This window comes from Phaethon aethereus, assembly GCF_964289735.1.
Source record: "Phaethon aethereus genome assembly, contig: HAP1_BTS, whole genome shotgun sequence".
Lineage (NCBI taxonomy): Eukaryota > Metazoa > Chordata > Aves > Phaethontiformes > Phaethontidae > Phaethon > Phaethon aethereus.
The window spans coordinates 21,556-46,619 of NW_028114049.1; the positions used below are offsets into that span (position 1 = coordinate 21,556).

At 52.8% G+C, this 25,064-nt stretch overlaps 2 protein-coding genes across 2 annotated transcripts; both read left to right on the forward strand.

Annotated features, from left to right (window-relative positions):
- The first annotated feature begins 1,817 nt into the window (after positions 1-1,817).
- On the forward strand, positions 1,818-5,286 carry LOC309416335 (olfactory receptor 14I1-like). The gene has a single exon (XM_082015898.1). It carries the CDS (start codon positions 3,291-3,293, stop codon positions 4,275-4,277), a length of 987 nt encoding a protein of 328 aa, XP_081872024.1. The 5' UTR covers positions 1,818-3,290; the 3' UTR covers positions 4,278-5,286.
- A 15,160-nt stretch (positions 5,287-20,446) lies between these two features.
- LOC309416340 (ubiquitin carboxyl-terminal hydrolase 42-like) lies at positions 20,447-24,071 on the forward strand. The gene is made up of 8 exons (XM_082015902.1): positions 20,447-21,280; positions 21,393-21,503; positions 21,579-21,681; positions 21,828-21,895; positions 22,053-22,123; positions 22,684-22,766; positions 23,110-23,227; positions 23,478-24,071. Exons 1-8 carry the CDS (start codon positions 20,842-20,844, stop codon positions 23,694-23,696), a joined length of 1,212 nt encoding a protein of 403 aa, XP_081872028.1. The 5' UTR covers positions 20,447-20,841; the 3' UTR covers positions 23,697-24,071.
- The last annotated feature ends 993 nt before the right edge of the window (positions 24,072-25,064 follow it).

Genomic DNA, 25,064 nt, shown 5'->3' on the forward strand with positions numbered 1-25,064 from the left:
CTGCTGCAGAGGCACCACAGCAAGGTGCAAGGCACCCAGGAGGGTTCTGGAGCTCACTGAGCACATCTTCTGGGCCAGGGTGACTCGGGAGGCAGTGAGCTGAGGGGCCCTGTGGGCTCACAAACAAGGAAGAGCGGGTCAGGGATGTGCCAGTCGGGGGTGAGAAAGCAGAGTGTAGGATCCTGAGAGAAGGGCACAAAGCAAGGAGCAGGACTTCAGGAGGGCAGGCTTTGGCCTGCTGAGGGACCCGCTTTGGAGAATCCCATGGGATACAGCCCTGCAGACAAAAAGCGTGCAGAGAGCTCTTTGATGGTTAACGATCTGCTCTTCAAGCTCCAGAAGGATCCACCCTGACATGCTGGAAGTCAAAAAAAGGTGTCAGGAGGCTGGCGTGGGTGAGACAGGAGGTGGAAGAGGAAGCACAGAGAAGGTGGAAGGTGGCTGCCTTCCAGCCTCGGACGTTCTGGGATTCTGTGCTGGAGAGAGCCTGAGGGAACTGGGGTGTTTAGCCTGGAGAAAAGGAGGCTGAGGGGAGACCCTATTGTTCTCTACAACTACCTGAAAGGGGTTGTAGTGCGGTGGGTATCAGTCTCTTCTCCCAAGTTGTGCCATGGGAGGTTTAGATTGGATATTGGAAACATTTCTTCAGTGAGTGTTGTGAAACACTGGAAAAGGCTACCCAGGGACTGCTGGAGTCACCAGAACTGGAGGGATCTGAAAGACATGTAGATGTCTTTTAAGGATTCTATGATTCCATATTTCCCTCTAACATAGCCTGACACACAAACAGCCCAGCCCTGCTTTTCCCTTTCCCTGCTGACTCTGCTTTTGCGTGTTTTGTAATCTCATTTGGTGTTTCGGGGATTGCATTCCTGGCAGTTCCCAGCTGGGTCTGTAGTGCCCCGCAGCTCCTCACGCTCCCCTCTTGTGAGAGGCAGCACCGTCAGGGTGAGCTGTCCGCACACAGGCATTCACAGCTGACCAAACGGAGCTCCAGTCCGGGGACCCTGAGGAACTCTGCGATTCTGGCCCACAGAAACCGCTTGAAGGTCGCAAGGAGAAGTGGCCAGTCCTGCCCGAGGAGGAAGAACAACCTTGTTCATCAGGGCAGGCCGGGACCTGAGCAGCTGAGCAGTGACCCTGAGGAGAAGGGCCTGGGCACTGCGAGGGACACCAGACCAGCCAGTGGTGATGCTCACCGTGAGCAAGGCCACCCACATGCAGGGCTGCGTCAGGATAAGCGTGGCCACCCAGACTGTCCTGAGACTGGCTGCAGTGTGGTTTCAGAGACGGCAATTTTAATTTCTCCAAATTGGGAAGCAACACGAGAAAGATGTAATGGCAGGACGTGAAGCTTTGGAAGTTGCGGCTGGAGATGAGGATTTCATGTCACTTGGAGTTATGTGAAATGTCACTCCAAGGGCAGTGCTGTGGCACAACAGGCCACCCAGAGAGAGCCTGGATTAGCCCAAGCTTTGTATTCCAAGGAAGAGCCCGTGAGGGTGGAGAGATGTCAGTAAGCGCAGGAAGATGCTCCAGGGAGAGGAAGGTTGGTGAGCATGGTGGGTGTCCACAGCCCGCGAGGAAAAAGGTGCCGGCATAGGACACCGCAGGGCAGCCTGTGGTGGAGAGGGTCAAGGGAGCTGGCAAGAATAAAGCCCCCGCCAGAGCTGAGGCCTTTCTGCCGCTGGCTCTGGCTGTGGCCTGTTCCACCAAGGCCTGCCAGGACACACCTTACCCTGACAGCACGAGGGCCTCGTGGCCTCCTTGTCTCCAGCCGAGAGCCTGGAGGTGCTGTCCCATAGTCTTGAACTTGGCATTGCACGTCCCCAGGTCACACGGCCCCAGGAAAAGCCCTGAGCAATGCGTAAGGGACAGGATCTCCCTTCCCAGGGTCGGGGTCAGGGCTTGGCCCTTTGGCCTGACAGAACACGCGCAGGTTTACTCAGCATCAGAGCCACCTTTACCGTGTTTTTCTCGACCTGTCATCACTGCCTGCAGCTTTCTGCCCTAACCAGCCCCTGGGGACGCTTTCTCAGCAGTGTCCCTCAGTGGGACCCATGAGTGCTCCAAGGAGCTTTGGACGTGGCATCTGCCTTTGCCTTCTCGAGAGGTTCTTCAGCTTCCTCTCAGGGCCTGAGGTGGATGGAGTCGGCACCCAACCCACCAGAGGGGTCATTAAAGTGCCTCGGGCTGGTCCTCTGCGGCGGAGCTGGGCCGGGCTCCTGGGACGGAAGGAGCTCACGGCAAGCGGGCAGCGCTGCCGAGAGCCAGCTCTGCCCAGGAGCGGGGCTGGGGGCACGGCCTGCAGCACCGAGAGGAGACCTGCGAGGCTGGGAGAGCATAAAGGCAGTTGGGAGGGGGGGGATGCCGAGAGCTTCCCGCGGCAGAGATCTGCACAGCCCCGTCTGTGGTAAGTCTCTGGCCGCAGGGCAATGCCGCTGCCTCTCCTGGAGGCACCTCCTAGAACCGGCACATCCGACGGCTCCTGGGAGCTGCCGGGAGGAGTCCCTCGGTTTCTGCAGCGCAGAGGAGGAGGGCGTGCTGCGGAGCAGGGCTTCCCTGCTGCACCATCGGAGGGACAGGCACGACGGCTGCCTTCTGGGCATGGCTGGGAAGGTGTGCGTCTGGGGGTGCAGCCAGGGGTGCCCAGGGCTGTCCTTCCGAGCAGGGTCCCTGCACCCCAGGGGCTGTGTGCCGGGACAGGGACTCTGCCGCCTGCCGGGGTCAGCTCTCAGCCTGCCCGGGGAGCTCCCCAGGGCACTGCCGGGAGAAGCTCTGCATGGCAGGAGCAACCCCCGGCAGGGCAGGGCAGGGCAGGGCCCTGCTGCTGGGAGGTGTCTGCAGGGCAGAGCTGAGCACACAGCGCTGGGACGGGCTCTGTGAGCACTGGCAGGGAGGGGACACCTGGGGACAGAGCAAGAGCTGCGGGCAGGGACAGCTCCAGGCAGCAGAGACAGGGGCCGGGGCCGGGGGGAACTGCAGACAAGCGCTGCGGGAGGCTGCGCTCAGGCAGCTCTCTCCGGGCCGTCCCTGCCGATGTCTTCTGGGCGCTGCCTGCTGGGCAAGGAGCTGACGCTCTCGCTAGAACATCTCCTCTGCGGGAGCCCCGACTGTCTGCTTGGCCCGTCCTGCTGGGACACTCAGCCAGCACAGCGCAGGGAAAGGAAATGCATTTCAGCTGGGGGTGTTGCTATGGCAAATGGAGGGGCTTTGCTCAGAGGAGTCTCTCCTAATTCTACCCTCTCCCTTCCTTGTTTGAACAGTGCCCCCGTGCCAAGAAACAGCCAATGTCCAACGGCAGCTCCATCACCCACTTCCTCCTCCTGGCGCTCGCAGACAGGCGGGAGCTGCAGCTCTTGCACTTCGGGCTCTTCCTGGGCATCTACCTGGCTGCCCTCCTGGGCAACGGCCTCGTCATCACCGCCATAGCCTGCGACCACCGCCTCCACACCCCCATGTACTTCTTCCTCCTCAGCCTCTCCCTCCTCGACCTGGGCTCCATCTCCACCACTGTCCCCAAAGCCATGGCCAGTTCCCTCTGGGACACCAGGGACATCTCCTACTCGGGGTGTGCCGCACAGCTCTTTCTTTTTCTCTTTTTCAATTCAGCAGAGTGTTGTCTTCTCACCGTCATGGCCTACGACCGCTACGTTGCCATCTGCAAGCCCCTGCACTACGGGACCCTCCTGGGCAGCAGAGCTTGTGCCCACATGGCAGCAGCTGCCTGGGGCAGTGGGTTTCTCCATGCTCTGCTGCACACGGCCAGTACATTTTCACTGCCACGCTGCCAGGGCAATGCTGTGGACCAGTTCTTCTGTGAAATCCCCCAGATCCTCAAGCTCTCCTGCTCACGCTCCTACCTCAGGGAACTTGGGCTTCTTGAATTAAGTTCTTTGTTGGTTTCTGGCTGTTTTGTGTTCATCGTGGTGTCCTACGTGCAGATCTTCATGGCTGTGCTGAGGATCCCCTCTGAGCAGGGACGCCACAAAGCCTTTTCCACGTGCCTCCCTCACCTGGCCGTCGTCTCCCTGTTTCTTGTCACTGGCATATTTGCCTACCTGAAGCCCCCCTCCATCTCCTCCCCATCCCTGGACCTGGTGCTGGCAGTTCTGTACGCAGTGGTGCCTCCAGCAGTGAACCCCCTCATCTACAGCATGAGGAACAAGGAAATCAGGGATGCTCTCTGGAAAATATTCGTATACGATCTACTGCTGAAAAAGGTGCCCATTGTCCCACAAGGGTTCCCACTGTACCTCAGGAAAAGCCAGGATTAACTTTTCTTAATTTTTTTTTTTTTTTTTTTTTTTTTTTTTTTTACATTTGGCTTTTTGTTTTATACCTGTGATATTGTTATCCTTGGCCTCCTACCTTTTTTTTTTCCTGACCCGAAGACCTCATGTACATGTTGATCCGTTGTCCCTCTTTACGTAAACTCAATACAGGAGCCAGCTAAAAATTCTTTGTCTCAGCTCCCATCTCTTCACCTCTCCTGTGGAGCTGGGGGAGCAGCCCCAGCGTGCAGGAGGGGTTCAGGAGGCCAATGCCCAGCTGCCCCATGCAGGATCAGCCCTTGTCGCCCTTGGGGCTGCCCCTTGCTGCCGCCCTGGGCGCTCCCTCTCTGCCGCCTGCCAGTCGGGGCTGCTGCTTCCCTGGAGCCCTGGCCCAGGACAAGCCCTGCCCTGGCCCTTTTGCCCTTGGAGACACCCCCGTGTCCTGCCCAGCCCTGTCCTTGGCTACTGAGCAGTCGGGGGAGACAGGAAGGGGCTGAGCAGCAGTGATCCCCGTCCCGCTGGCTCTGCTCCCCACCCTGACCAGCACGGCCGGGGCAAGGTTAGCCCATGGCCCCAGGGCACCACAGCCCCCTCCCTCTGCAGAGCAGCATCGCCAGCTCAGGGCCCTGCAGGGAGCACGTGGGGGGAACCAGGAGCAGCCGGCCAGGCCAGCCTGGACACGCTCACCTGGGGAACCTGCGATGTCCCTGGAGAAGAGCAAGGGAGCATTCCTGTGCCTGCAGGGAGGAATCCATGAGCCAGAGAAACCTCTTTCCGTAGGTACCGGCTCGGGGCAGGCTGCTCTGTTGCTGTACCCTATAATTTCATGGTCGCGAGGCCCAAGACGGCCTCCAACCGCCACATCTCCAACCAGTTCGTCTGTGTTCGCAAACAGCAGGTCAAGCGCGGCACCTCCCCGGTAGGCTCACGTACCAGCTGTGTCAGGAAGGTCTCTTCCACACACTGAAGGAACCTCCTAGACTGTTTCCTCCGCTGTGTTGTATTACCATGTCTGGTAGGTTAAGTCCCCCACGAGAACAAGGGCTAGCGACTGTGAGACTTCTGCCAGCCACTGGTAGAACGCTTCATCTGCCTCTGCATCCTGGTTTAGGTGGTCTAGAACAGACTCCCGGCAGGATAGCTGCCTTGTTTGCTTCTGCCCTCATCCTTACCCACAAGCATTCGACCTTGTCATCACAGTCAAAACACGCCCTAACATACAGAGGCACCCCACCGCCTTTCCTTCCTTGCCTATGCCTTCTGAACAGCTTACAGCCATCCATTGCAGCACTCCAGTCATGAGAGTCATCCCACCATGTTTCTGTGATGGCGACCAAGTCGTAGCTGTCCCGCTGCACAGTGGCTTGCAGCTCCTCCTGTTTGCTGCCCATGCTGCGTGCATTGGTGCAGATGCACTTGAGCCGGGCTATCGATTTTGCTCCCAAAATTGCCATGCCACCCCTAGGCTCATCTCTAGTGAGCCTGGTTCTATCCTCTTTATTCCCCTAGTCCTTTATCTCACCTGCCCTAGGTTACTATCTGCTAGGTTAGGAACCTGTCTACTAGGTGCATGTCTATGAGGTCACCCTCCCCTGTATTTTTCATAGAAGCATAGAATTTTAAAATAGTCTGGGTTGGGAGGGCCCTTTAAAGGCCGTCTAGTTCAACCCCCCTGCAATGGGCAAGGACATCTTCAGCTAGATCAGGTTGCTCAGAGGCCCATCCAACCTGCCCTTGAGTGGTTCCAGGGATGGGCCATCTGCTACTACACTGGGCAACCTGCGCCAGGCTTTCAACCATCCTCACTGTAAAAAATTTCTTCCTTCTATCTAGTCTAAGTCTACCCTCTTTTAGTGTATAATGGTTCCCCCTTGTCCTGTTGCTACAGGCCCTGCTAAAAAGTCTCTCTTCATCTTGTTTATAAAGCCCCTTTAAGTACCAGAATGCCTGGAAGTCCTGGAAGGTCTCCCCGGAGCCTTCTCTTCTACAGGCTCAACAACCCCAACTCTCTCAGCCTGTCCTCACAGCAGAGGTGCTCCATCCCTCGGATCATTTCTGTGGCATCTCCTAGACCCGCTCCAACACATCCATGTCTTTCCTGTGCTGAGGGCTCCAGAGCTAGACGCAGTGCTCCAGCTGGGGTCTCAGCAGAGTGGAATAGAGGGGAAGACGCCCAACCCTCGACGTGCTGGCCACCAATCCACCCACCCCTTCAGGCCGGTGGGAAAAGGGGGTGGCTGGGCAGGGGACACTGCTCTCCTGCACTCCCTTCCCTTCCTCTCCCCGCATCCCCACCAGCGGCCGCTGCCTGCCAGGCGGCTGCTGCAGTGGCTCCTGGCCCCCCTGCTGGGAAGCCATTCGGGAGGGAGGTGCTCAGCCCCCGGGGCATGTTTGCCAGGGCAGTCTGTCTCCGCTTCATAAGAAGGAACCGGTGTGTTTCATGCAGGCAAGAAAAATGCAGGTCCTGCTGCCAGACATCATGGAGACCCTGCAGGATGGCAACCCTGACGTCAAGACGAAGGCCCTGGTGTTCCTCAGGAACGAGATGGGCCACATGAAGAGGGAGGAGGCCAGCCTCATCGCTCTGCAGCTGGTGGAGAAGCTGCTGCCCCTCTTTGACGATGTAAGGCTGCCGTGGGAGCCTGAGCCCCACAGATGGGCACTCGCCAAAGACAGCTGCCCTTGGGCGCAGACCTGCGTGCGCTCCTCTTGCGTGGCCTTTCAGGGCTCTGGGGTCGTTCAGCCGCAGCTGCAGATCTGGCCCACAGCTCCTGTGTTCAGGAGCCCACCCCGGAGCACGTCCCCTCACATCAGCCACGCAAACGCCCTTGCTCACCGTGGGCAGGGAGCGGCTGTTGCTCAAGTCCCCCTGTGCTCCTCCCTACCAGGAGTCCGGCCAGGTGCGGGAGCTCTCCATCAGCCACTTCTGTGACGTGATGAAGACGGTGGCAGGGAAAATCAAGAAGAAGATGAAGAAGCAAGTGCAGAGGGTCCTGCTCCCGCTGTTCATCCATATGCATGACGAGATGGAGAGCGTGGCCAAGGTGCAGTGATCAGTGCCCTGTGTCACGGCGAAGTGAGCGCTGACACCACAGGGGCGGCCTGGGCATGAGGCAAAGGGCTGCTGGACATCAGTGAGGGAACCTGTGTCCCCTCAGGGTCCCATCAGGGGCTGGCAATGGGCTCGGAGCCTGGCCAAGAGGATGAGGATGGCCAGTCTCCTCCCCTCGGCCGTGCTGCCATCTCCCAGCCTCTGCTCTTCTCTGCAGGCCTCTCGGGACACCCTCCTCGCCTGTGCAGAGTTCCTGGGCTGGAACTGCCTGGCTGAGACCTATCAGGCACACCAGATCGGAGAGTGCTTGGTGAGGACAAGCCCCAAGTCCCAGGGACAGGCTGGACAAGGACTGCCCCACGTGCCCATGGGGAGGGCTGTGCAGCTGTGCCTCGCCTGCCCTGCTCCAGCCTGGAGCCTGGAGCTGCATCCTCCTTCCCTGCCCTCAAGCACGGAGCCCACCAGGGCTCTTCTCCAGGCCCCTGTCCTCTCCCTGCCCCCAGGGTGCGGAAGGAGACCCTGGCCCATGTGGGCCCTGGCAGTGGGACAGAGGGGTCTCGGCACCCGTGGGCCCCCGCTGCCTGCGGCTCTCTCTGAACCTCAGCCCCACAGGGCTCCTGGCTGGGAGGGAAGGTGGGTGCTGGTAGGAGGGATGGGTCGGGGTGGCTTGGGGGGGTCTGTACCAGCTCCGTTCCTCTGTGCTCTCTCCAGCTACTGCGTGACAGGAGCAGGGTGGAAGAATATCTGTGTCAGAGCCTGCCGTACCTGGAGGACACGCAGGCCACCTTGCGAGAGGCGGCCGTCAGGTTCATCGGTGAGCCACAGCCCCAGGGTCCCTCTTCTGGCAGCCTGGCCCCAGTCCCTGCCGCGGCACTGGCAGCAAGGGGCGGCCCTGTGGCTGCCAGAGCCGCGGCAGGGTCCACCACGCAGGTGGGCTGGCTGGGAGCCGTGCTCAGTCCCACCGCCCTGGGGTACTGTCCTTGCCTGGGGTCAGCGCTGCTGAGGGGGAGGAGGGTGTGCGGCCAAGCTGGCAGCCTCGGGGGCTGGAACGTGCTGGGGGGCAGCAGGTCTGACAGGAGCTCTGTGCCTAGGGCTTGCTGCACGGCATCTGAGGAGACTCAGCCAGCATAAGCTGTGGGCTGTCTGCAACGGTGAGTAGGGGCAGTGTGGTGCTGGCCGGGGCTGGTGGGGCAGGGCACGGAGCCTGGGCAGGGTGCTGCCGTGCCTGGCCCTGCTCCAGGAAAACGCTTCAGGCCCAGAGGAGCCTGTCAGGGGCACGTGGGGCATTCCTGAGCAGCAGCTTCCGGCTGCTCCCTTTGTCCCAGCTGCTCCTCCTGGCCAGGGAAAGAGACGGGTGGGTCTGGCGCGCTCTGGAGGGGACTCCTGGGGGTCTTCATGGAGGCAGTGGGGCTTCATGGCTGCTCTGCTTCCTTCTCTTGCAGCCCTCCTGCCCTTGAGGACAGACACTGAACTCTCGGTCAGCTCCCTGGCAGCTCAGACCGTCTTCGTTCTGACAAGACGCAGGCGACCGTCAGGATGGAGCCTGCGGTCGTGGTGCTGCTGGCCCTGCTGAGCCCTGGAGAGATTAAATTGTCCTCTTGACAACGGCCATATTTGAATAATTTCTTTTTTGCAATAAAGCTGGAACAAGCAGCCCATTCCCATGGTGTCCTTCCCATGGGGACCACCCTGACAGTCCCTTCTCTACCCCCTTTTCCACACCATTAACCCCAGGCTCAGGCCCCACGCTGCCCAGTACATCCTCAGAACCACCACTCCCCTTCCCGTCCTTTGACACAACGCACAGGTATCGCTCCCTGGCTCTGTGGGCCAGCACTGTAAAACGTCCAGAAAATGTGCACAAAATGTCCACTGAGCTCGTCTGGTCCCTGACGTCGGGCTCCGGCTGTTACGGGGGTCCCCCAGGACAGCAGAGGTGGGGTGTTGCGCGGAGAGACTGGGCACCAAAGGCAGCTCAGGCCGGAACCTACAGGTTCCCCTCGTCGTCAGGGTCCCAAGCGTCATTTTTGGCATCTGGCCCCTCCTTTCAATTACCAAAGCCTCCTTTTTAGGGCTGAAATCCTCATTTGTAGGGTCCCAGCCGGCCTTTTATGACCCATGGCCTTGTCTTGGGGCCCACACTCTCCTTTTGGGGGTCTAAACCCCAAAGGCGGAGCCAGTCGCGTGGCAACCTCCGCCCAGAAGTCCGTGGGGAGTCAGCGGACCCAGGACAGCCAATTGCATTTGAGGAGGTGGGGGCAAGGCACATGATTGATATGTAATTAACCAATGAAGCTTGCAGGCCTGCAGGAAACGAGGCCTGTGTTGAAGAAGCTGGGCAACATGGGGGGGCGGGCCATGCTGTCTCCACCAATCATGCCTGGCGGGAGAGCATCACACAGATGATTGATAAGCTGTCTGACCCAGGCAGCCAATCGGAGGAAACACCACCTCGGGGAAGAGTGGGCACTGGTGTTGGGGTGGAGTGACCCCTCAGACAGCCAATGAGAGAGAGCATCACCTCCGGGAAGGGCGAGCACCACAGCAGGCCGCCTGAAGTGACAGCCCAGGCAGCCAATGAGAGAGACCTTCACCTCAGGTGAACTGCACCTGGGCAGCCTGACCACCTGGGAGCCAGCCCAAGGCAGCAGCACCTCAGGGGAGAAGACTGACAGCCCTCCCGACCTATGCCAGAGGAGACCCCTGTGAGAAGAAGGCGGGCTCCGCTGGCGGCCAGGCTCAGCTTCAACATGGGGCCTGCCCCGACGCCGAGCAGCCCCCGGCCCAGGCCTGGGGCCTCTCTTCCCCCCTTCCGCCCCTCCCCCCTCATCCGCCCACCCCCGTGTTCTGGAACCCCCCACCTCCATGGGAGCTGCCGCCTCACAGAGCGTCAGTATCCCGTGGCCGTGCCGCTAGACAGCAGCCTTAGGCCACCGGCGGGCCACCAACGGTGACGGGGACGTGACGGTGAGTACCTAAGCATTGGTACCCAAGCGTCATTTGAGGGCACAAAACCTAATGTCAGGGTTCAAAGCTGCCATTTCATTTCCAAAGCCCCATTGTTAGGGTCCAAGGCCCCATTTAGAAGGCCAAACCCTTCCTTTTGAGGGATTAAACTCTCTATTTTGGGGGTCCAAAGCCCTCTTTTACAGCTCAAAGCCCCCAGTGTAGTGCCCAAAGGTTTGTTTTAACAAACAATTCATTTCTCTGGGCCGTAGAGGAAGCAATAAGTTCCTGTCCTTTGCAGGCTCCCAAGCGTCTCTTCTATCGTCTAGCCCATCCGTGTTTGTACCCAAAGGCCCATTTTCAGGGTTGTAATCTTGATTTAATCATCCAAACCTGTCCCTTCTTAGGGCCCAACGTTTCATTTTGAGGGTCGAAGCCCTCATTTTTCATGCGGAAAACCTCTTTTGGGGTTCCAAAGCTACATTTCTAGTGTGCAAAGCCTCATGTTTACTTTCCAAAGTCTTAGTTTTGGCTTCCAAAGCCTCATTTTAGACTCCAAAGCCTCATTTTTATGGAAATCAGCTGTTGCTCAGGTAACATAGGGACGTTTTCCGTATCTGCTGTCTGTGTTCCCTGGGGGTCTTGAGTCGCTTGTGCCTTTTCCAAGAGTGGCTTTCTTCAGCAGGGACAGTCAAACACAGCTTTTCAGCTGCGGACAACACCGGGTCGGACCACTGGACTGCTTGTAAGCCCGGTGGTGTGTACGGTGGTCGTCCTCTGGCTTCAGTGGCAAGAACTGTCAGATTATCCCTTCTCCCTTCTTTTGTCCTTCCACTGGTACATGGGAGTGGAGACTGTTCTTAGACCTTCAAGATTTTCTGTTGCCACGGGTATTTGCTAACCTGAGAAGCTTGCTTCCCCTTCCGCTCTCCCTCTGTCCTCTTCAGGTCGCCAGCAAGGCTTCTGCACGATGAGCATAGTGGAACCGCACGTCAGCACGGTCCTGCATTTCTCTGCCAGTGCCCTCGAGCCTTGGGCTGTCATCAGCGTTGTTATAAATGATTTAGTCCCAAACGGGATTCCAATTCAAATTTACAATTTATTAAGCGAATAGAGGCAAGCAAACAGCGCTGGGTGCGCCGGGAGTCTCTGCTCCACCAAGACGCACGCGGTTCAGTTCCTGTTCCTGGTTTATATCCTGTCCGTTAATACATATTCATGAACAGGCGTGTCTTCTTCGGCGCATGCCCTCTTCTCCTTCTAGAATCTTCTCGACTCTTCCTCAGCGTGATCCTGTTTGCTAATACATATTCATGAATAGGCGTGTCTTCTAATACATATTAATGAACAGGCGTGTCTTCTTCAGCGCATGCCCTCTTCTCCTGCTAGAGTCTTCTCGAATCTTCCTCGGCGTGCCCCCAGGATGACCCAAACCTTATGCATGCACTTTCTATACACAGTACTATGCGGTCAGTGGTCAAACTGGTTTGAGCTGATATACCAGCAAAGTAGTTTAACTTCCTCCTGTAAAATTCCCCTTTTTATGGTGCAGGAGAAATCCATGAAGGTACAGAAGATTACACTTCATCACACGAATCAGATAAACATATTTCACAATCCCCCATCTTTTTCTTTATAGTATTGATTCGTGTTTTCATTTCCAATTGAGTATAACCGAGTAGATTAATCTAGTAACAATCCCCCACATATCCTCAATACAACTATCCCCATTTTAGTAAGCCGATCACCACCCATAAAATCTCCCCAAAATCCTATTCCATTCCAAGTTTGTCTCTCAGGAGGCCATTCGTTCTCCCTAATTTATGGGTAACGGGAAAAAACTAGGTTTTATTGTTGATTACAGTTATGCGCTGTACAACTAGAAAAGGTCCTCACTTTTTCCATTTTTCTGGGGTAAACCCCAGCTGGACTTGTTCCAATATTGACTACAGTTATTTGCCATAGTCAGAGTCCAAGGAACTCACCCCAAGTAGAACTAGAAGAGGTCCGGTCAGGGCCATAGTGGTCGGCGGTCACAGCCCGAAGGGGTTGCAGCCCTTGGCAGACCCTTTTTAAGCCGCAACACCAGTTCCCCTCCGGTCTTGCCCTCTCCTTTCCTTTAAGGGGGTGCTTTCTTAGTACCCAAATTAATTGAGCACTGCTTGTGAAGGCCAGAGCTTTGCTAGATCAGTGGTTTGTCCAGACCTGAGCACTTGCCCGAGCCTGGCGATCCTCTTTATTTGCAAGGCTTTATGGCTACAGAAAACTGCCAGTTAGCCTGCAACACTAATCTTACAAATGCACACCACCTTCTACACAAAGGACAACTTCTAGTTCCAGCTCCTTTTTCCTGTTCTTCTTTTGCCAACAACTCCTTCCGATTATACTCGTTTGGAGTACCCATTGTTGTTTCCTATTACCCTTTCCCATTGTTTTCCAAACTTGGGGATTACTTACATTTCTCTCCATAGCTTCCCATGGCCATCGTTCACCTTGATTTGTTCCACCACAAACGTAACAATTAGTTATATTCAATGACTTTACAAATAGATTTTTAGCAACTGTGGGAATTTCATGTTTCACTCCTGTTTCATTACAGGAGTAGCCGCAATAAAATTCCCACAGCAATTTAGTCAGATGTGACCTTCCACTCCTTCACTGGACCTTTCACTCGCGACACATGTGTCCATCCTTTTTCAGCAGTTCTCACAGCTGTTTCTGTAGTTAATAAAACAAGGAAAGGTCCTTCCCAGAGGGGAGATAAGTTTCCTTCTTTCCATGTTTTTATCAGAATTTTATCTCCTGGTTCTAACTGATGAATTGCAAATCCTAAAGGTGGTGTTTGGGCCACCATCCCAATCTCTCTTAATTCTTTTAATCTTTTCCCAATGGTAATTATATATTGTTGGATACTATGATCCTCAATTACATTGTTCCCCAGAGGCATTCCTTGAAAATAAGGCACGCCATAGAACATTTCATATGGCGATAATCCAGTCTCACTGTATGGTTTCGTTCTTACGTTTAGAAGTGCCAATGGTAAACATTTCGTCCAGGGCATTTGCGTCTCAATCATTAATTTAGCCAATTGTTGTTTTATTGTTTGATTCATTCTTTCTACCTTCCCCAAGCTTTGTGGGTGCCACGGAATGTGGTATTCCCACTGTAGAAGTAAAATGTGTGCCCTGGTCAGAATCAATGTACTGGATTATCCCGTATCTAGGTATCAAATGTTCCAATAAAATTTTTACCACCATCTGTGCCGTAGCTCGTGCTACAGGGTACGCTTCTACCCACTGTGTTAAATGATCTACTATTACCAATAAATATTTTATCCTCCCTACCTTAGGCAATGCAGTGAAATCGACTTGTACTTTCTCAAAAGGTCTTTTCTCCCTCCCGTGGCTGTTTCTCGAAACACTGTCTTATTTACCTTTTGTCAAGTTAAGCAACCTTGTGTAATTTGCTTTGCTATTTCAAAAATTCCAATACCACCAAATTGTTTAAGAAAATGATCACTTAACGCTTTTGTAGCCCAATGTGTTTGCGCATGCAAACGTTCTAATATTCGCCTGGTGTAGGCTTTTGGCAGCATTTCTCGCCCATCGGGCAGTGTCCATTTTCCTTGTTCTAATTTAGCTCCTATTTTCTCCAATTTTGTTTGTTCTTCTGGCGTAAACTTCTTCTCTCTTTCCTCTCGTTCTTCTTTGCTGGTGTCCTCCTTTGTTTGTAGGACATTAATTTTGGCAACTTTAGCCCTCAAGGCTGCTTCCTGGGCCTCTTTAGCTGCTAAGTTATTTCCTCTCGTTCGATAATCTAATCCCTTTTGGTGTCCCCTCACATGTACCACTGCTATCTCCTTTGGTTCTCTTAACGCCTTCAAAATCTTTACTATTAATTCTTGATGTATTAAATTCCTCCCTTGAGTATTAATCAAACCTCTTTCTTCCCAAATTTTTCCAAAAGTGTGGACCACCCCATATGCGTATTTAGAATCTGTAAATATAGTCCCGCTTCTTCCTTTTAGTAATTCCAGGGCCCTACATAGGGCATACAGCTCACAAGCCTGAGCTGACCATGATGGACTCAGAGGTCCTGATTCCACCAGTTCTATGTCCTTATTAATTATTGCATATCCCGATTTCCTCTTCCCTTCTACCACTCGGGAGGAGCCATCTCTGAACAGTGCTTCTCCATTTTTCAACTCAGCATCTCTTAAATCTGGTCTCACCTTTGTCTGGGTCTCAATTACCTCTAAACAGTTATGTTGTAATTCCTCTGATGGTTCTCCAAACAAAAATTGTGCTGGACTCCGAGCAGAAGTCACCCTCAGTTCTAAGTCAGGGGAGTCTATTAGTATTGCTTCATACTTTAGGATCCGGCTGTCCGTTAACCATTTTTCCGCTTCTTGTTGTGAAACATTTCTGACATTGTGTGGGGTATACGCTTTTAAAGGAGCACTAAAGGTAATCTTCCTAAGTTCCTCTATTAATAATGCTGTAGCAACCAAAGCTTGGAGACAAGCAGGCCATGCTCTGCTTACTGGATCAAGTAACTTAGAACAATACCCCACGGGTTTTTTGATTCCTGCCCAGTCTTGAGTAAGAACTCCATACGCTGTCTGGCTTGATGTATTCACAAAGAGATAGAAAGGTTTTTCTAGATCTGGGAGGCTCAATACAGGTGCTTGTATTAATGCCTTTTTTACTTCCTCAAATCTCTGATCATCTTCAATAAACCACTTAAGTTGGTTATTAGTTAATTTTTCATATAGGAATTTTACTTTTTCACTATAATTTTCAAGCCATGGTCTGCAATATCCTAATAATCCCAATATTTGCCTAATTTCCTTTTTAGCTTGTGGGGGTAATCCCAGATACCCTATCAGGATCTAACTTCTTCCTTCCCTTACTCAGCCAATGTCCTAAGTATTTTGCTTCTTGTTCTACAAACTGTAGCTTTGATCGGGACACCTTTAATCCCTTTTCCCCTAGAAAATTTAACAATTTAATGGTGGCTTTTCGGATCCCCTCTTCAGTTTTGCTGCTACTAATAAATCGTCCACATATTGCAATAATTTTACCTCCTTAGGTATTGTGAAATCTTGTAGAATTTTTTCTAAAGTTTGTCCAAATAGATTTGGTGACTCCGTAAACCCTTGTGGTAACACAGTCCATCTTAACTGTTGTTTTCGTCCTGTTTCGGGGTCCTCCCACTCAAAGGCAAAATAATCTCTGGATCCCTCATCCAGAGGACAGGCCCAAAAAGCATCTTTCAAACCTATTACACTATACCAAGTATGTTTGGGAGATATATGACTCAATAAAGTATAAGGATTTGCCACCACAGGCAATTTAGTGATTGTTCGCGGATTTACAGCTCTTAAGTCCTGCACCATCCTGTATGACCCATCCGGTTTCTTTACGGGAAGAATGGGCGTGTTATGAGGGGACATACATGGTTCTAGGGTTCCTTTTTCCAGAAGTCTGTCAACTACAGGTTTTAATCCTTTTCGACCCTCCATAGGTATCGAGTATTGCTTGATTCTATTTGGGTGGTGCGGATCTATTATTTGAACCCTTATGGGGTCCATTTTTATCTTTCCAGTTTCCCCTTCCTTATACCACACTGAGGGGTTAATAGCTTCTTCATCCTCTTGTGTTAAAGTGTATAATTTAATCTGCAATTTGTCCCCTTGACTCTGAATGCTCGAGTTTAACTTCAAAATCAAATCCCTTCCTAATAAATTGTATTCCGCTTCAGGGAGCAAAAGTAAATCATTAAGACAAATTTTCTTTTCTGTTTCTACTTCTACATCTTTCAATATGTTTACTTTAAAAGGCTCTCCTTTTGCTCCTACTACTGACACCTAACTCTTCCCTTTTCCTATTCCTTTTGGAAGTTCTTGAATGGTTGACTTTTCGGCCCCTGTATCCACTAAAAATAAAACTTCCTCTTTATGGGGACCAATTAATAATTTTATCAAGGGCTCTGTTGATGTTGAAGTCCCCAGAAGATAGAGCCCCTGACACCCCTAGTCTTCTTTGAACATCTTCTCATCTTGTTCCCGCTGACGGCAGTTCTTCTGAACATGTCCCCTCTTGTTACAGTAGTAACAGACGGGAATTGTAAATCTTCCTCGATAAGGCTGTCCCCGGGGTGTCTGCTCTATTCTTTTTTCCCTTTTCTCTCCAGGAGTCGTCTTATTTTTCTGACTTTCCCTTACTGCTGCTACAAAAATTTTTGCTTTTGCTTTTTGTTTTTCTTCGTCCCTCCTAACATAGACTTTCTGGGCTTCTCTAAGTAACTCCTCTAATCCTCTTTCTTGCCAATCTTCCAATTTTTCTAATTTCCTTCTTATATCCCCCCAGGATTTAGCTACAAATTGTGTTTTAAGGAGTGCGGTCCCAGCCACTGTATTCGGATCAATTCCAGAATACATTGGTAGGTTTTTCCTCAACCTCTCCAACCATTCTGTTGGAGATTCGTCTTTCCCTTGTTGTTCATTAAATGCTTTAGTAATGTTTTGCCCTCGGGGAACTGCTTCCCTTATTCCCTGTATGATTAACGCTCTCAAACCCCTCATATTTTGTCTTCCTTGGGGTTGTTGATGATCCCAGTGGGGATCCACATTTGGCCATTTCTGATCTCCCGGCGGTCCTGCCTGATTCTGTCTTTCCCAAATTCTCATTCCAGCTTGTCTAATCATTCCCTTTTCCTCAACAGTGAATAGGATCCCTAAAATGGACTGTATTTCTTCCCAGGTATAAGTATTGGGGCCTAGGAATTGGTCCAATTTTTCAGCTACTCCGAGGGGATCATCTAATAGGGTCCCCATTTCTTTCTTGAAATTTCTTACATCTGTGGTATTTAACGGGACTGCCACAAACCCCATGCCGCCCTGATTGCCTCCGAGGGGTACTTCTCGTAAGGGATATAGAGAAGCTCCCTCAGATACAGCAGTCCTACTTCTCGTACATGCAGCCGGAGGTCGATCTAATTCCGGTGCTGGTGGTGGTGGAGACAGGGGCAACGGTGGTACAGATAGAGGTACTACGGCCACCGGAGGGGGAGCCGCTGCCGGAGATGGATTATTAGAATATGGAGGCGGTAGGTTATCCAGTGGCTCCCATTTATCATCTTTTTCCTTTTCACTTTTCCCCTCTTCTTCTTCCTCAAACTTTTCATCTGTTTTTAATGTAAGTATTGAGGCTGGAAAAGAACATAAAGTTCTGTCCCATAATCCTGCATAATCACTTTCCTCCTGACTAAAAGGTTCCTTTGAATTAACATATATATTTAAGGCCTGGCAGACCCAGTCTTCAAAAGATCCAAAAACGGGCCAAAAGACATGTGGTCTCAAAGGTTCTTTTGGCCATTCTACCATACAATATTGAACGAATTTTAATTTACTTTTTCCTTTTCTGGGGCCCCTATCATTCCAATTTTCAATCATTATTCCTAATGGACTCTCCGGAGGTATTTCTAGTAATTCGCTCCCTTTCTTCTGGTCCCGGGTTCTCGATTTCGTCTGACCCATCTAGGAATTTTTACTGTGGCAATTCCTACAGCCCTTGGCTACCAGTAAGAGTGTCTTGCAGGGGGTTTAGGACCTATCACCCACCCACGAATCCTCTAAGAATCGCTTCGGTCCTTCACCGGCCAAGTCCCTCGCGGGAGATTGGAACCACGGTTAGAAGATCTCCACAATCGCTTCGGAACTAGGTTCCGTCTCAGTCACACCCTTACACACACAGGCAAGTGAATCCCACCCAACCGAACGGTATACACCTTAAATACTTACGACTCCGTCGTCTTCGTTCGGATCTTCGCGCGCAGAATTACGGGCAAAATAAACTGCTGCAGCCGGCAAGGGAGCTCATAAAAAATCAAATTCTTTGCTTGCCCCTATTCAGGTTCAGGATGGCGTTAGTCCTGACCTGACCCGATCAGGAGCCACCGAAAGGTGGGGCGCCCCTCCTAGATCAAGTCAGAATTCAGGAACTAAGACCATCCCGGACGGGCCCCCAATTGTTATAAATGATTTAGTCCCAAACAGGATTCCAATTCAAATTTACAATTTATTAAGCGAATAGAGGCAAGCAAACAGCGCTGGGTGCGCCGGGAGTCTCTGCTCCACCAAGACGCACGCGGTTCAGTTCCTGTTCCTGGTTTATATCCTGTCCGTTAATACATATTCATGAACAGGCGTGTCTTCTTCGGCGCATGCCCTCTTCTCCTTCTAGAATCTTCTCGACTCTTCCTCAGCGTGATCCTGTTCGCTAATACATATTCATGAATAGGCGTGTCTGCTAATACATATTAATGAACAGGCGTGTCTTCTTCAGCGCATGCCCTCTTCTCCTGCTAGAGTCTTCTCGAATCTTCCTCGGCGTGCCCCCAGGATGACCCAAACCTTATGCATGCACTTTCTTTACACAGTACTATGCGGTCAGTGGTCAAACTGGTTTGAGCTGATATACCAGCAAAATAGTTTAACTTTCTCCTGTAAAATGCCCCTTTTTATGGTGCAGGAGAAATCCATGAAAGTACAGAAGATTACACTTCATCACACGAATCAGATAAACATATTTCACAGCATCCTCACATATAAGTCATTTCAGGGGCTGCTACATGGAAATCACTTCAGGTGGCCTTCTCTTTAGGTAGTTTTTGATTCGCAAAGACCCCTGTGTGTTAACAGCTTTGAGAGTTTAAGGAGGAGAGCTCTTAGGAAGGTACGTTCCTTTCCCTACTTCTAAGACACAAAGCAAAACTCTTGCAGGACATGACTCTCTGCCCTAAGCCTGAGCTCCGATTACCACCTATTTCCGGCTGGGACATCTCTTCTCTCTTCTCAATCGACTACCATTGTCCATCAAGTATTTGGAGGCTTTCTGAGATCCAGAGGTACTTTTCCACAACTATTGCTCTCCTTGCAATTGTCTGTGCCCTTCTGTCCCGACATGTCCCCATGCAGCCCCATGTCACAAAGGGGCAGTGATGCGGCACCCACCCAGCGATTGTGAGCTCACCTGGCCAGGGCTTGGGGTCCTGAGAAGTGGGCCGGCGAAAGCCAGTTGGGCTGAGCTGGCCTTCGGGATAACTCGGCTCCTCCCTTTCCTACTCGCGTGGCTACTTTTTTCCAACCATTTATTGTTTACTGCCCACTTCTCCTCAACTTCCATCGTCTTTCAAAGGTAATTACGACCGGTCTTTCGTAACAGCTCCTAGAGTAGGTAGATAGAGGATAAAAGTGTAGGCTGGTCTGTACCTTCCGAGCTGTAGGCTGAGCTATGACACCTTTCTGGGCTGGCCAGAGATGGGCTATGGGTAGAGTTCTCATCTGCCAATTCCGGTTCTTCACCATAGCCTAGGATAGGGAAGTAGAGGGCTGCAGGGTAGTCTGAAATGTTGGGCTCAGCCTAGAATGACAAGCAGCCCGCCCTGGCTGCTGCGGTAGGCAGGGAGACAGCCAAGGAGCAGGGCAAAGGCAGCCGTTAAAGCAGCAGCCGACAGCCAGTCACTCCTGCATAGCAGGTGGGACAGTGTGGGCTGCAGAGCCAGAGGGCTGTGCTGCTAACGCTGGCGACAGGTCAGCAGCAGGGCCTCTCCAGAGAAGGTGACACGCAACGCAGTCTTTCGAAAGGTCCTTGGTAATGGCTGTCACCTGGAGTCCTGTGGCCGGGACAGCAGGGCCATCAGCCCGCAGCTCTGCAGCAGCAGCTACGAGTACCGCTGAAACACTTTTGGTGGCGGATGCTGTTCTGTGGGTTGTGTTTGGGGGTTTTTTTGATCATTTTGTTGAGGTACGATTATTCCTTTTCAATCAGGTGACAGGACTGGTGCCGATCTTCTCTTTCGGGAGCGTGTCCTGACATCCTTTGTCACCCAGAGCTTCCCCTCTGTTCCGAAGAGGAGCGATGGCCACAATGGGGCAGGACTCCTGTGAGTAATGGCTTTCCCAGCAGGACTTGGACGTGGTGAATCCCCAAAGGCAACGGACGCGGCTGGTGCTCCATCCCTGAGTGTTGATGTGCTGACAGCCTAGAGTGCATTCTGGGGCGTTTCCTGAGAGCAGCCAGGCGTACCCAGGTGTTTTCAGGTAGAGACAGAAAAGCACGCCTTATACCTCCGCTGCCACTATGTACAAGACTTGGAAAGGTGCCATTGCTTGTAGAAAGGTCTGACATCAGTACGGTTCCCTTCTGTGCGAGCTACTTGCTTGTTTTCATCAAGTTACGAGCCGGCAAAGGGAAGGCTTGACCTGATAATGCAATTCAAGACTCTAGAGGGAAAGGAAGGTAGCCCGAGGCACAGAAATCGGAGCGTGGCTTTGTTGGACTTTCGGCAAAGGAAGCGGGGGAACTGACTCTGTTCCCAAACTGTTTCTTGGCCAGTAAAGGTCAATGGCAGTGTTAGGCTTCTGCTGAGGGTTCTGTGTCGGAGGTTAGAGCTGCTTGTCCTGGCTGCTTCTGTAGAGAACTTGACTTTTAAAATATGCCTTTGTGCAACAATATCCCCTCATCTCTTTCCTAATGTCATTGTCCTGCAGTCGTTGTCGAGGGAATGGCTCTGCCACAAAGGATCCTCTTTCCCCCGGAGAAGATTTGCATGGACTGGCAGCAACGACAGAGGGCTGGAGCGGGTCTCCACAACCTGGGCAATACGTGCTTCCTCAACTCCGTCCTGCAGTGCCTGACGTACACCCCGCCTCTGGCCAACTATCTGCTCTCTCGTGAGCACAGCCAGACCTGTGAGTCCTTCTCGGAACACCTCCTCGTCAATCTGCTGACACTGCCAGAGGATTCCGAGAATCTGGAATTTGATTTAGGAGAGAAGCAGCCCTTCCAGCCCAGCGTCTTGGTCCCTATGCCTGCACGTTCAACCCTCTCTGCGGCTTGCATAGAAAACTTCTGTCCGCTTAGCATCCCTCTGAAGAAAGTTATCTACACACTAAAATGTCCCCGACTTGTTGGGACATTGACGACTTGGGAGGAGTGGAGACTCTCCTTATAACTTCAAGGTCTCTCTTAGGTTTCCCATCGCTATGGATATTTTGCTAACCTGAGAAGCTTCCCTCCCTCCCTCCCTCCCTCCCTCCCTCCCTCTCTCTTCAGGTCGTCAGCAAGGCTTCTGCATGATGTGCAGAATGGAAGCGCACGTTAACAACGTCTTGCGTTCCTCAGCCAGTGCCATCCAGCCTTGGGCCGTCATCAGTGTTCTCACACGTAAGTCCTTTCAGGTGCTTTGACACGTTTTCTGCCGTTGTTGGAGGAGAGAACGACTAACTTCTTCTTTCTCAGGAATAGGAGGACATTTCATGCTTGGCCTGCAGGAAGATGCCCACGAGTTCTTACGCTATACTGTCGATGCCATGCAGAGAGCTTGCCTGAGTGGAAGCAGCGAGTAAGCACAAGCAAATCACCTTTCCAGTGTTGCCGAGCCCTTTGGACTCCTCCATGTGCTCCCATCAAGGAAAACCCACGGCCAGGGTTTTCGGACAAAGTACCTTCTCGGAGGCGGTAACTCTCGGCCTTACCATGTATTTCCAGCTGGGACATCTCTTCTCAGTCGACTACCATTGTCCGTCAAATATTTGGGGGCTTTCTGAGATCCAGAGGTACGTTTCCACAAGTGCTGCTCTCCTTGGAACTGCCTGTGCCCTTCTGTCAGCCTGTGACAAACAGCTGCTCGTGTGACTGGCGTAGTAGGTGTGACGAGCAGAAAGCGGCACAGTCGACTTCCCCTATCGCTGAGCATTTCCATTTGCCTTCCAGTCACGTGCCTGAGCTGCAAAGTGGCTTCCGATTCCTACGAGGCATTCCTGGACGTGCCTTTGGATATACAAGTACGAGGGTTTGTCATTGTGCTTCAAGACCCCCCAAGGGCCCTGGAGCTTTCCAGAATCAGCACAGTTGGCTTAGGAACGCACACTACAAACACAAATGAGAGCTCGGTGGTGCCTGTGGAGTGGAGTGCACGGTGCCCTTCTGGGGAGGCCATGGCAGTGGTCTCCCTGTAGGTGCTGGCTTTAAGCCGGACAAGTACGTATCGTCCTCTCTGCACCCTTGACGTACTCTCATGCTTCTCCCCTTTGCCCTCCCTCCACACCAGTCTGGCTCCTGGCGTGGTGGGTTGTGTTGTTTTCACTCTTGATGACTCTGTGCACCACCAGGAGCTGAACCGCGCGGTGCCACAGAGAGGTAGCTCCTGGTGGCCCTAGGAATCCCTGGGAATGGAGGGCAATGCTCAGCATAATACCCTCTTTCTGCCGCTTTCTGGGCACCGCTTGAGGGTTCAGGGTGGGTCCCCTCAGCGTCATCGGGCTGGGTTTTGGCATAAACTAAAACTGGCCCTTTTGGCGAGGGCGTGTCCTCAGCTCAGTGCTCTCCTTTCTCACTCCTCCAGGCAGCCCCATCTGTCACCGCAGCCCTGGAGGATTTTGTGAAACCGGAGCAGCTGGATGGCGAGAACTGCTTTAAATGTAGCAAGTAAGACGATTACTAACGACATATTAATACCGGATCCGGCGGGAAGGTGCTGCACGTCATCGAGCAGAAGTTAGCATTTCACGTAGGTTTAACGTACAGTAGTGAGACGCGGCTGTTGTTCTGTGTGGCCTTACGGTACCGAATAGCCTTGAAAGAGCGTCGAGGATGTGTGAGATATGAAAGGTTGTCTGGCCTTCTGGCGGGGGGGAGAAAAAGGTGCACTGAAGGGTGCATTTCATCCCTTGGCTCTGTGCTTGGTTTCAAGGTGTGACAGGATGGTTGCCGCCTCCAAGAGGTTTACAATCCATCGTGCACCCAGGGTTCTCACCGTGTGTCTGAAAAGGTTTGCAGACGTCACCGGCGGGAAGATCAGCAAGGTGTGTACGCAGTCGGAGCGCAACTTTCTCTCCGCGGAGCAGGAGGTGTCCCAAAGCAGTACGCTCTGTCACAAGTTGGTCATGGTGGGCTTTTTGAGTCCCCTTCCGGGGAGAGGAGAGTCCCTGAGGGAAGACCAGCATGTGCTCGGCTTTGGCAGAGCTGCTTTGGCTGGCAGCAGCTTCCTGCCAGCTGGACATTGACATTTTGCTTCAGGGAAAACCACGTGTCCCTTCGCTCCAAAGATGTATTTGTGCCCCTCGAGCCTTTAGTCTTGGAATGCTCTTTTGTGTAGTATTTCTGGATCATTTCTGAGCCCTCCTGGTTGCTCCGTAGCTTGTGGAGTATCCCGAGTACTTGGATCTTCGCCCGTACACGTCTCAGACCGCTGGAGAACCGCTCCTCTATGCCTTATACGCTGTGCTGGTGCACCGCGGTGGCCGCTGTCATGCAGGACACTATTTCTGCTACGCAAAGGTAAAGTGCAACTTCCTTCCTAAGAAGGGACGAATGGGTGCTTGGGAAGACAAACGTGCGTGGCAGTCTTTCTGGTAGCCACAGCTGTCGGCGAGAAGGTCTCCTGCAGGGCTGGATTGGATTTGTTTTGGCATGCTCTTGGTTCTGCAGCTTTCTGCTGGTGTTTTTGTGGAGAAACCACGCAGTTCATCTCCAGCTGTCGTTGCCTTTTCTTACAGGCCAGCAATGGGCTGTGGTACAAAATGGACGACGCGTCTGTGGATCAGTGTGGCGTCGACACAGTTCTCGGGCAGCAAGCCTATTTACTGTTTTATGCCAGGTGAGAACCAGTATGAAAATGCGTTCAGAACACCTCTCCTTTTCCCGGTTTTGCTCTTTTCCTTCTCCTCCTCTGGAGTGTTTCTCTTTCTGCCACAGCAGCAATTACTACCTGCATCACTCCGTTCTCTCGAAGCTGAACGACCCCACGTCAACCACTCTCTTTCCCTAGCGGGCTTTAGGCTGCTGCACGGGGGTACACGGCTACTCGTCTGCTGTCTGACGGTGGCTAATGCAGAGAGCAGCACTTCAAGGGGGCCTATAGGAAAGATGGGGAGGGCCTCTTTCTCAGGGGGTGAAGGGGTAGGACGAGGGGTAACGGTTTAAACTGAAAGAGGATAAATTGCGGTTGGATATGAGGAAGAAATTCTTGACGGTGAGGGTGGTGAGACACTGGAAGAGGTTTCCCAGAGAAGCTGTGGATGCCCCCTCCCTGCAAGTGCTCCGGGCCTGGTTGGATGGGACTTTGCGCAACCTGATCTAGGGGAAGTTATCCCTGCCCGTGGCAGGGGAGGTGGAACTAGGCGATGCCTTCCGATCCAAACCGCGTGATGCTTCTGTGATTCCATGAAACGGAGGCCCTAAGGGGTATAAAGGCGAGGTCTTGCTCCGGCAGGGGCAGACATGGTGGGAAGACCCCAAGCGAATTGCCCATTTGCAGTCTCGGTTATGATTCTCTCTGTCCTGGAAACCGCTCCAAGAAAATGACTGAACCCCAGAGACGGCTGCAAGCACAGCCCCAAATGGAGACCACCCTTTTTTTTCTCCAATCAGGTGCTCTGCTGTGAAAATTGCAGAAGGGGCTCCTACCTCGCCGGCACCATCATATGCCCCTTCCTTCCTCAGCCAGTGGGGGGCTGAGAGCAAGCAGGCGGCTTCTGTGGGGCCACAGGGTCTGCCTCATCGGACTAAGGTAACTCTGGGGAGGTGGGTCAGGGCCCCACATGGACAGTGCGCGTCTTTCTGGGATCTTGGCATTGCTCTTCTCCCTCCCGCACTGCAGCTTTCTTCCCAGCCGCAACGCTTCTCCCTCTCAAAGCATCCCCCCTAGATCCGTCCCACTTGTCCGCCTTTGGCCCTTCTGCCCTTGCAGCCCTCCAGGAGAGCCTTTGGGAGGCCCTTAGCTGT